The following is a 12485-nucleotide window of genomic DNA, read 5'->3' on the forward strand; positions in this document are numbered from 1 at the left end:
CTGGGGAGAGACAGGTCATGCAGAAGGGAAGTACCATGAAGGGGAAGCCAGAGCAGGAGAGGAGTGAGAGACACAGACTCACTCTGTCTGCGGTGCGGTGGAACAGTCCGTGGGATCCCCTGGAAGGAGCCCTGCCAAGGAGAGAAGGAGGGAGCAGAATACCCACCCTGTGCAGAGAGAGATGGGGTAGGGAGGTATAATAAAAAAGGGAACTGAAACAAAAGTCATACTGTTTTATTTTTAAATAACACAGAGCAATAGTGTTAACAAGACAGATTTCATTCTTAAAAAAAACGCAGGCAGCTCACATTATTAAAAACATCATAATCCAACTTAAGTTATTTTTCATATATTTTAAAAAATTATTTTCCTCTTACATTCATTGTCATATATCTTTAAAGCAGTAGATTTTAGTCTTTTGCAGAAAAGAAAGGAATTTCAAAGGGGAGAGAAATGTTAGGTGTTAAACACACAGAAACTGCATCAATTTATAAATCAGACAATACAAAAAATTACCATATAAAATTTTTATTTCTTTTTAAATTATAGGTTTTCAGAAGATAACAAGTAAAAATAAAGAACATTAGCTGAAGTTGGCAGAACCAACAGTATTTAAAAAGACACAGGATGTTGTCAGTGTAAGTATTATGTAAAGAATGTGACACGCAGGGCACAGGTTACACGTGCATACTTTTAAATAACTTGTGCCCTTTTTAGCTGTACTTATTTTAATCACAGATTATCAGAATTAGAATACATCTGAAATGTCATTTACTTCAATTTCTCACTTTCCAGACAAAACTGGGTCTTCAAGAATGTAACAGTTCAATGTCACATAAACGGAACCAGACTGGGTCTCATGTCTCTGTGTTCCTAGACTCCTCACCAACTGAAACATATCCACAAATAAAATGATAAAAACACCCTTAAAATATCATCAAGGAAAATGACCCTGAGATTCATCATCATACCCAGTTAAATTTGCAACAGAAAAGTATGCATAATCTTTCAGACCCTTTAATCTGACATAGAAATAACGTTGTATTAAAAATACTAACATAGTTTATCAGTGTTTATAGGTTTCATAAACATTGTTTCAAAAAAAAAAAATTTCATAGTCCCAGATTCTAGGGATCACTTTGGTTGGTTGTTTTTCTTAATAATTTTTTTTTTTTTTTTGAAGTTTTTGGCTGGGGCTGGGTTTGAACCCGCCACCTCCAGCATGTGGGACCGGTGCCCTACTCCTTTGAGCCACAGGCACCACCTGGTTGGTTGTTTTTGAGACAGATCTGTCACACGGGGTAGAAAGTCCAGGTGTTATATCTCACAACCACTTCAAATTCTTGAGTTCAAGCAATCTTCTTTCCTCAGCCTCCTGAGTAGCTGGAACTACAGGCACCTGCCACAGTGCCTGGCTAGCTTTTCTATGTTTAGTAGAAACTAGGTCCGGCTCTTGTTCAGGCTGAACAGGAACTCCTAAGCTCAAGCATTCTACCCTCTTCAGCCCCCTAGAGGACTAGGATTATAGTATGAGCCCTGTGCCTGCCAGTTAAAAAGATCTCTTGAGTCCAAGAGTTTGAAGTTGCTGTGAGTTATGATGCCATGACACTCTATACAGGGCAAGGAAGTGACACACTGTCTCCAAAACAAACAAACAAACAAAAAAAAAATTTAAGACTAATCCAGGAGGAATAAATTCTAGAGCTCTATACCATGGCAGGTAACTATAGTTAAAAACATTACATAGTTTTAAATAGCTGTAAAATACAAAGAAATGATAACTGTTTGAGACACTGGCTAATTACCCTGATCCGATCACACTATGTTGTATGTATTGAAACATCACTGTGTACCTCATCAATATGTACAAGTATTACCTGCCAATTAAAAAAAAAATACAAATCCAACAAAATAAGAGAAAAATTATGCAAAAAATCAAGAATAATCCTACACTGTTCAATATAAAACATAAACAAAAAAGATCTCTACATTTAGGAGGAGAAAAACCAGCTAAAATAAACTAAATAGAATGAACAATCATTAAAATATTCTGATAAATAAAAACCGTATCTTTTGAAATTACTATACTTTCTTCACTAATTTAGCCTGGATTTTTGCAAAGATAGCTTAGAAAGTATTTATAGGGTGATGATCCCAAGTCCTCTTCATAGATATTACATGTTACAAATCTATTTTGTTGTTTGGGACATGTTTTGGTTCAAAGACTTTACACAAAACATGTCTCAACCAAATTCTCTTTATGTTTTACCAAGCTTCTATACTGGGTGAAGAAACTTTCTGATGGGACATCACAAATATGCTAAAGAAGCAGTCATAAACTTCTTCAACAAAGAAATAAGTTAACTCTGGAGGTCTGTGGAAACAGCACTGACCGTGGAGTCAGGGACCCTATTTTTCCTCCCACAAACCCTGTAAACTTGAGAAAGTCACCAATCTCTGAGCCTCAGATTCCTCATTTGTCACATGCAAGGGTAGAAAGGTTTATCACTAAGAACCCTCTTACTTTTACATCTTATAATCCAGTTACTCAAAATATCTGTCCCTACCTCCACTCCAGTCATTGCCATACTGTTACTTTATAGCCTTTAAAGTAGCCAACTTCACATTAAACTTTCTTTCCTGCTTTACCATTAATTCATGAAATAATTTAACTAAAAGTATCTGTCACAGGACCTACCTATATATAACTTGGCAGGAATTTAAAAAGATAATTGTCTTACCTCTCTAGCCTAAAACTCCTCAGCAAACACAGCAGATACTAAATAACTATTTACCAATTAAATTGAATTAAATTATCACTTTTTTTTTTTTTTTAGAAATAGAGCTATAACAATTGTCAGTCTTGACCACGTGTTAAAATCACCTAAGAAATTTAGAAAACAAAGCCAATGATACCCATCTTCATTTCCCCAAAGTCCAACAAATCATAATCTCTAGAACAGGCCTGAACATAAGAAGAGGAGAAAGGCCTCCTTGTGAAATAAACACATGAATAGATCCGCCAAGAGGTGCCATTTAGTAGCTGACTGGATAGTTTGCCTCCTGAGCTGATGCCCAGAAAGGCAAAGAATGTTCCTCATTTTATTTCTGCCACTTAAAATACCTTCTCTACTTTTCTACCCATAGGTCAAAATCCTATCCAGCCTCCGCAACCCATTTCAACCCATTTCCTAAAAGCTTTTACTGATCCTACCTAAATTATTATTATTGTTTTTAAAAACACCCATAGCTCCTCATCTCAGGGAATTTTTCTTCCTCTTTTCATTATTTTGATTTGAATATTTAAAAATATTCTTCTAGTAAATATAACCACCTGGTGAATAAAAGCCTACTTACTTTTTTTGTTGTCAATTATAGCTTCTTATCAAGTGACTTAAACAGAGGAGAAAAAAACATACCCTGATCAACATTTAATAGACTAGAAAATTCCAGTTATAGGATAAGGTTGAATAGATACTTTTCCCTTCTCCTGCTAAGTACAGCTGGACATCATATACGCCTATAAAACACATAACTCTGAAAGGCAGACCGGCTAGGGAACTCGGGTCCCAAGGAAAAACATGGCAGAGAGTTCCCTGGCTTTTGCTTTTGCCTAAACAAAAGTTTAGGAGAAGGCAACACCCCAAAATGTCAAGGAACACCAACAAAAAGCTTTAAGGAAAGCTTTACCCCTCTAAGCCAGTGGTTCTCAACCTTCCTAATGCCTCATAATACTGCAACCCTTTAATACAGTTCCTCATGCTGTAGTGACCCACAACCATAAAATTACTTTCATTGCTACTTCATAACTGTAATTTTGCTACTGTTATGAATTGTAATGTAAATATCTGATATGCAGAATGTATTTTCATTGTTACAAAGGGGTTGCGACCCACAGGTTGAGAACCACTGTTCTAAGCCAAAGAATCAGGAAGGAAGTAGCCAGACAACTTGTACAAAGTAACCTGCCAAATGCACAGAAAAACCGGTGACCCCTGACCCAGTTCTCATGTCAAATAAGCAGAGTCCAGGCTTCTACTCTCCTCTGGGTGTGATAGTGTCTTATGTAGTTCTTAAAATGTGTACTGAAAACACAAATGGGGGAGGGGAAGAGACTTAATGGGAAAGTTTCTATACTTAGATTACATATAGTTTATATTATATGTGTATATAATGCAAACCTAGAGCAACAACTTAAAATATTATACAAAGAGAAACACACAAACTATATATAAATCAAAATAGAATTCTTAAAGGTATAATACATAGAAAAGCAAGAAAAAGAAAATGGAATTAGAGAAAACAAACATAAAAAAAAGCTAAGCTCAAAAGCTCATGCATTGTTTGACATCTATTATACAAAATTCTCAAAATAACAGATAAAACAGGTAAGTGGTTTCCAGAGATAAGGAACTGCGGGAGGAGGGTGTGTTTATGACTATAAATGGGAACCACATATAAACGGGAAAACTTTGTGGTGGGTCAAGAATTCTGTATCTTATATTTGCAGTTCTTTATTTACATAAGTGACAAAATCACATATAAAACCAAACACAAGTGAGCTGACACATGAAGTCAGTTTCCTGATTTTGAGATTATACTATAATTATATGAAATGTAACCATTTTGAGAAACTGGTTGAAGAACACCAGGCTCTCTCCGTACTATTTTTGTAACTTCTTATAGCTCTTTTCTAATTACAGTACAAATTTTGCTTCTCTCAATGGATACTTTTAAACAAAGTTTAGAAAATACCTTCTATAGCTTTGTTATTTGGTAATGGAGGATACAGATTTAGAAAACCTTATCTTTATGGTTTTCTAAATAATAAATCATTCAGTTGCTGTAATACCCATATTTAATTTGTTCCTGGCCTTAAAATGCAATTACATTTTTTTCATTTATTGGTTTCAGGTATATCTTTAAAAGTCACAGTACTTTTTTTTTAAATAAAGGCATGCATAATAGAATTCTTGGTGTGTTGTCATAAATTTTGCATGCCACGGTACGTCTCAGCAACACAGGTAGTTCCTGTCAACATTTAGTTCATTGAAACATAGCTGTAGTCAATGGCGATGTCTAATATTGATAAAACATTAAACAATTAAAAATTATTGTATGACCAAATCATATTTCTTGTTTTAACACCACTGCATATATACTTTTCACTTAATTAAAATACTTCCAGTAGCATTTTTAAATAAGTAATGGTAAATATAAAGACCCTGGCAAAGAAATGAATCTCTTGGCTCGGCGCCTATAGATCAGTGGTTAGGGCATTGGCTACATACACCAAGGCAGGTGGGCCTTGGAACCCCACCTGGGCCTTCTAAACAACAATGACAACTAGAACAACAACAACAACAAAATAGGTGGGTGTTGTGGTGGGCACCTGTAATCCCAGCTACTTGCGAGGCTGAAGCAAGAGAATGGCTTAAGCCTGAGAATTTGAGACTGCTGTGAGCTGTGACACCACAGCACTCAACTGAGGGCGACATAATGAGACTGTCTCAAAAAAAAAAAAAAAAAAAAAGGGCGGCGCCTGTGGCTCAAGGAGTAGGGCGCTGGTCCCATATGCCGGAGGTGGCGGGTTCAAACTCAGCCCCGGCCAAAAATCACAAAAAAAAAAAAAAAAAGAACCTCTTTCAGGAGTGTTCAATCTGTGGTCCATGGGCCACATGTGGATTATGGGAGGACTTATCTGTGGCAACAGATATCACAGAAATTAAGCATGGACTTTTTTTTGCTCATTGGCTTTGATTAGTGTTTGTGTATTTAATATATGGCCCAGGACAACTGTTTTCTTACAATGTGGCACAGAGAAGCTAAAAGGCTGGATACCCCCACCAAGTCCTTTTGGAGATATATCTGTATCTATAAATATTTTCATAGATATATGAATGAATAATAATGCCATAAGAACAAAGAGAGAAAAAAATGGCACACCTAAATTTCCAATCAGGACATTTTGCCACATAAAAATTAACCATAGATGCTGCTCACTTCCAAATCAGGAAAGTATATCATCTAGAAGAAAATGGATTTAGGAGAAGAGATTATTCATAAGACATATCTTCTGCCTACATTGTTGTTTTCAGTTAGCACTCCATCCTGTACCTAGGAAAGAAAGAGTTGGATTCTTTGATAGTAAATTATGCTTGCTAGAAAGCAAAATCTTCCTCTGGAAATTATAAATATTTGATATGGTTTTTGTGACATATCTATAGTCAGCTTTCTGACTGAATCTTTTCTATTTCATACACCGTTATAATGGGAAAATACATGACTCAGTAAATACGAGGCATGAGAACCTAATTTTCAACACAAAGGATTGCTGATAATGCTGACCATATTCCAGTTGTTGATTTCTTTTCTTTTTCTTTCTTCTGTTTTTTTTTTTTTGAGTCTTATTCTTTTACCCAGGCTAGAGTGCCATGGTGTCAACCTACACAGAAACCTCAAACTCCTGGGTTCAAGCGATCCTCTTGCCTCAGACTCCCAAGTAGCTGGGTCTACAGACACCCATCACAATGCCCAGCTCATTTTTCTATTTTTAGCAGACATGGGGTTTCACTCTACTCAGGCTGGTCTTGAACTCTGGAGGTCAAGCAATCTTCCTCACTTTGGCCTCCTAGAGTGCTAGGATTATAGGCATGAACCACTGTGCCTGGCCTAGTTGTTGAATTTTTATATTATAAATTATATAGGCATATCTGTTATATATGCTATAACATGGATTCACGTTTGATTCAGGACTAGAAACTAATTCCAACACAGCATTTTAATATGTATATAAAATCATTTTTCCTTGACTCTTTACTATATAGAGTTGTTAAAATGTGAGATTAAGCTAGTATTAGATCAAATTGTATACGTTCTGAGTTTTAATTGGTAGGCACATTTTCTTATTGAGATAATAGTCTTGTTTATTGCTACACTCCATTTTCAGATTAATCCACATCAGTTCAATAGGTGACAGGCCAGGTCAATCCTTTGGGTCCATCCTGCTGTCTCTGTGACTCTAGAAAGGCTTTTATCCCAGTATTTTAGCTACTCCAAATGTTAACTTAAAATGTTCAAGCAAAGGTAAAAGGTGGTATTGCAAAATTTTAGAATTTACTTAATGTGCAAAATAACTATTCATATCTTTAAATATTGACATTAAACACTTTTAAAATACTAGAAGTACATGAAAATAATACAGTCAAAAAGAGAATGCTATTTTTAAGAACATGCTTGTACATGGATTAGTAAAGTCGTATTTTAAAATAGTTTTACAAGTTTGTATGTTTAAAATGAATCTTGATTTCTCACATAACCACCACCCCCAGCAGTATTCCTAGTCTCTTAAACCATTTTTGTATGAGTGATTAAGCACCTTCCACATTGTTGTTATTTTGTATGTGTGTTAGCCATTTCACCTTTCGGTCACCTCAGATGAGGGAAAAAGACTTGTCCACGTTCCTCTGAAAGTATAATCTTCTCCTTACTTCTTTCCCTCTTATTTTCCCCCACCTAAATCCAAACTCCATCTTTATTTTCCTTTATTTCTTATAAAAACTGCCTTCACTAACTTACCATTTACTTACTGCCCCAGCTGGCTTCCCGTATCCATCTAGTAGACAGCATTAGCTCTGTAGCTGCTTTGTTCAAGATGCTATCTATTAGCCAGTGGCTATTTACATTTAAGTTAATCACATATCAAGTTAAAAATTCTCTTCTTCACACTAGCCGCATTCTCAAGTGGTCAACAGTCACACATAGATAGTTGCTACTGCACTGGACAGCACAGAAAGTTATACAGGACAGCACAGCTCTAAGGCAGCCTTTCTTTCTCAACCTGGAATTTAGTCTTACTGTGGCTGCCTTCTCCCTATAATGCAGAGTTCAGGGTAGTTCACACCACTCACTACTTTACTTTCCTAAGCAAAGGATTTCTCCCTTTATTCCAATTGGTAAAAAGTATTTCATTTGGTCCTCAGTGCTGAGAACACTATTTCTGGATATTTAAAATATTAATATGCTTACAGCACGTCTTAGGCAACTTTGTAACAGTAGAAACCTTTGTCTTACCCTGAACAAGTAGCACCCAGAAGGTCATTAACTACTGTTTCTTTGCTGAGTTAAATCTCACAGTAACACCCATATCTGATCCAAACCAAAACAATTTTGATCTTTACCAGTATAGCTCCAACCCCCAAATCCCCTGCAGTATCCCCAAATCCCCTGCAGTATGAAAGCCAATGTTTCTGCAGGTAGAAAGACACTCCCAGGATTCTGATGATCAAAATGCATAATCAATACACAAAGGTAGATTTGATGTATGCAGAAAAATAATATAATTTAAAAAATGGGTTTTAAGTCAGGAGGAAGATAGTCAATTTTCAAAGAAAACACCAGTGACAGGAATGCTCATCACAGGAACAGCTGGTAGCAACCGCCCAGGACCACCTGAAATGACAGTGTGATGGAGGTCCTCCTGGCCCAGGAAGGCTTTTCTGTATTCTTTCTTTTGTAAAGAGAAGCCTCATAGGCTTTTAGAAACTAACATCAAACACTTGAACTATAAAACCTACCATCATGGCCACCAAGCCACTTTCTGCTCACACTTAACCAGTGGCAGTATAAACCTGTATAAAAATTTCAGAAAAAACTGTGGGAGTGTATTTCAAGAACCTTGCAAAGGACCATTCAGTAGGGGAATTCATTCTTAATTGATTAAAAGTAATGCATTCTATTGGTTTTGGTTTAGAAAAAAATCAAACTAAATAGTACTAATAGCAACCACCACCACCACTAACCTAAAAAGTTTAAAATATAATGTGTACAACATGATTCTACCTCAATAGAGATAGATCTGTGCGCACACCCATATAACATACATTACCAAAAAAGGCTGGAAGACCATACATGAAATACAGTGGTTAGTGTGATTTGAATAATTTAAATTTCCCTTAAATGTTTATTTTCCATTTGCTGTAGAATGAATATATTGTTACGTCTCAATAAAAAAGGGATAGGTCAAGGAAAAAGTCCCTTTAGAGTGTTTTTCTTTCAAGCATATATTTTTAGGCTCAATGTCATTTATAAAGTATCCTTGGTAGTCTAATTTGGGGCCTTGGTGTGTGTCACACTTTATGGGGGCAAGACATGATTGCAAGAGGGACTTTACCTAACAATTGCAATCAGTGTAACCTGGCTTGTTGTACCCTCAATGAATCCCCAACAATAAAAAAAAAAAAAAGAAAGAAAAGGTATTGAATTTTATCATTCTTTCTATTGAGAAGATTATTTACATAATTTAATGTCAACAGATTTCTTCCTATTAACATTGCATTGAATCAAATTTAGTTGTGGATTTTTTTTTACACTCTTACAGAAACTTTTCAATCTTGAATATTTTTCTCCCAGGAATTTAAAATGTAGAGTATTAAAAATCATACTTACTACAAAAGCCATCAATCTCTTAACTCATAAATTTTGCTCAGTGATATCCTGTACCTACTTATGGTTAGCCTCACCTCTTGCAGCGTGACTGTCAATCTGTGTCTCGTGTGATCATTTATGTAGTCGCGACATAAAATATAAGTTTTGTTTCAACAGATTATTACAATGGCCTGGGAAGACCTCTAGCACACAGTGGTACTTCTCAGGGAAGTTAAGTCTTTATCGTCATCTCTCACTGACATCAAGCCTCTGACCTCCCTTCCCATAGTTGTGACCCTTTTCTCCTCTCTATTCCTTCCAGCCACCTTACCTCCTGCAGCCACTCAAAAGAGAGGCAACTAATACATACAAGTTTGAAAACACGGCTTCTCCATTAGAATGCTGTACACAAGTTGTGTAAGCACTTGCACAAATAACTTCTTAGTCTTAGCTTCTTCATACGCAAGGACAAAGTGAGAGTAACACCATTTAGGCATAATGGAGGTCTCCAATTTACACTTTCTGATTAAAACAGTGCCTGGCATGTAGCGTGCACCTGAGTATCTGCTGAATGATTATCTGCTTTTCTTCCTTTCCCCAGTTCTAATACTTTGTTTCTTCCCCTTATTTTCTGTTGGTTTTGTACATCAAAGATCTTATTTGTAGCCATTAGATGATACTGAAATCATTTTGGACAAATCTATGAAGAAAATTTAAACTGGACTCAATACATTCAAATTTCCATTGCTCTGCTGCTGTTGGTAGCCAACCACTGTCCTTCTGGCAGGTTCTGACCGAAGTGACTATCTTATTTTTTTCATTTTTTTCCACCTCCTAAATCGCTGCCAATAAATTCTATAGGCAGTAATCCATTCTCCTCCACCATTCTCTCTCACCCTCCAGTGTAACAAGATTTCTTCCTTCATGTCTAGGAAGTATTCAGAGGAAATCCCAACATTTGCCTCACAAATCTCTGAGGTGAATTCACAACCTTCAGCTGACTAAGACAGTATGAGGAGGACATTTGGTTTCTTAAATATTTTAAGAAATGGTGAAGAACAGGATTCGGATTATAATTTTCAACCTTCTCAAGGCTTAGCTGGATCAAAACTTTTTACTTACACTAAGCATGGGGATTTGTAATATAATATGTGTTGTAATACCCCAAATTACCACCTAACAAATTAAATGTTCCCAAAGAGGGAATCATACTGCAATTCACATTCCATCATCAAAGTCTTATTTAAATATTTTGAATTCCTGCTAAAAAAATAACATTTAGAGTAAGGTGTAACTTTTTTAAAGATAAAAGAAAATTATTGTAATTTTCCTAAATGGTTTCCAAAATAATGTATTTTAAATGAATGCCATTAAGTCCAAAGGAAAAAAAAAATCAGAAAAAACTCAGTACTTAATACTTAATAATTATTAGTAAACTAAGGAAATAAATACACAACATTTTTAAGTAAATAAAGACAACTCCATAAACGCACATTTCCAGGTTAAAATTTTGAATTCTACCTTAACATGAGCATTCACTATCTCCCTAGACATCTGTTTAGCATTCCAGCAAAAATCATGGACTTATTATAGCCTAATTGTATCTTCCATTTCTTTACCTTTACTTGCACTGTTCTTTTTGCCAAAGACAGTCTTCCAATTTTTATCTGTAAAACCTCTCATCCTCCAGGGCTCTTCAGTACACTTTTCAGAGAAGAACCTTGAAGTAGTAATTAAAAGTCCTAAGTTTTAGTACTAACTCAGACACTTACTGATTATGGAACCTTTAATATTCATTTAATTTCTCTGAATTTTCTTTCTTTCTTTTTTTTGAGACAGAGTCTCACTTTGCCACCCTCAGTAGATTCCGTGGCATCACAGCTCACAGCAACCTCCAGCTCTTGGGCTTAGGCGATTCTCTTGACTACAGGCTCCTGCCACAATGCCCAGCTATTTTTTGTTGTTGTTGCAGTTGAGCTGGGGCCGGGTTTGAACCCGCCACCTTCGGAATATGGGGCCAGCACCGTACTCACTGACCCACAGGTGCCACCCTCCCTGAATTTTCTTATCTATAAAACAAAAGTATCAGGGTGGTGCCTGTGGCTCAAAGGAGTAGGGTGCTGGCCCCATATGCTGGAGGTGGTGGGTTCAAACCCAGCCCCAGCCAAAAACTGAAAACAAAACAAAACAAACAACAACAAAAAATAAAACCAAAAGTATTTAGCCAACTGATTCCTATAGTCGCAGATAATGGAAAGCTAAAGTTTGAGTCCATTAAGGTAAGAGGCTGGAATACTGACCTTCACCTAACCCAAGATCATACTAAAACTAACTCAGGAATATATTCCATAGTGAGGAATTTCACACCAGTTACTTTCATCTGATGAGAAGACTAATACCCAGTTTCCAGAACAATGAGGTTGAGGGAGGCAGAACAGGCAAAAGGGAACTTCTCACACTTAATGCAATTACCAATCGATTTAGTGACATAGCCTCAAAACATCCCTGTGGGGGAATTAGAGAAACCTGAAAAGTCCAAACTTCCATCTAAACTCAAAGGACACAAGCTTTTATTTTTTGTCTCCCAACAGATGAATTTCCACAATCTTTAATATTAAAAAAAAATAATATATCATCTCTATTGGCATTTTTTCCTTCTATGATTTAAACACAATCTTCACCTTCTTCGCCAAGCTCCTAGATTCTTTCAACTAGACTTTCCCAATCCTTTGAACCCTATAGGTTTAGTTCCTTTAATAAGTACTTGTAAGTGGAGGCATTGTTATTTGTCTATATATTTCCTTTCCCAAATCTCAATTTCTACTTCAAGAGCCTTATATCTGGGATGAGAGAGGACCATCAAACTTTTGTTGAATAAATTAATTTGTACCATTGTACCTTATACAGAGCATGCAAAGAAATTACTTGTTAGTTGAAAAGAAACAAAATAACTATTTTATAAACCTTAAAGGCCCATAGCCAAGTTGTATAAATTGGATTGTTCATTACGTTAGTCATTATATTTCTCTGTTCATTTGTGTTACTAGGAATCCACTGCT

The 12485-nt window shown here is 36.1% G+C and overlaps 1 protein-coding gene across 5 annotated transcripts in view; it reads right to left on the bottom strand.

Moving 5' to 3' along the window:
- Positions 1 to 12485, bottom strand: part of CCSER2 (coiled-coil serine rich protein 2) — a 211722-nt gene that overhangs the window by 17955 nt on the left and 181282 nt on the right. For 2 of the 5 annotated variants that reach the window (XM_053584503.1, XM_053584501.1), the window contains exon 11: positions 83 to 167. The exons of the other annotated variants lie outside the window; for them this stretch is intronic. In XM_053584503.1, the coding sequence (XP_053440478.1) occupies positions 83 to 167 (85 nt within the window). The remainder of the gene's footprint in view (positions 1 to 82; positions 168 to 12485) is intronic. 5 annotated transcript variants of the gene reach the window in all.

The sequence above is a fragment of the Nycticebus coucang genome, chromosome 3, assembly GCF_027406575.1.
Source record: "Nycticebus coucang isolate mNycCou1 chromosome 3, mNycCou1.pri, whole genome shotgun sequence".
NCBI classification, from domain to species: domain Eukaryota; kingdom Metazoa; phylum Chordata; class Mammalia; order Primates; family Lorisidae; genus Nycticebus; species Nycticebus coucang.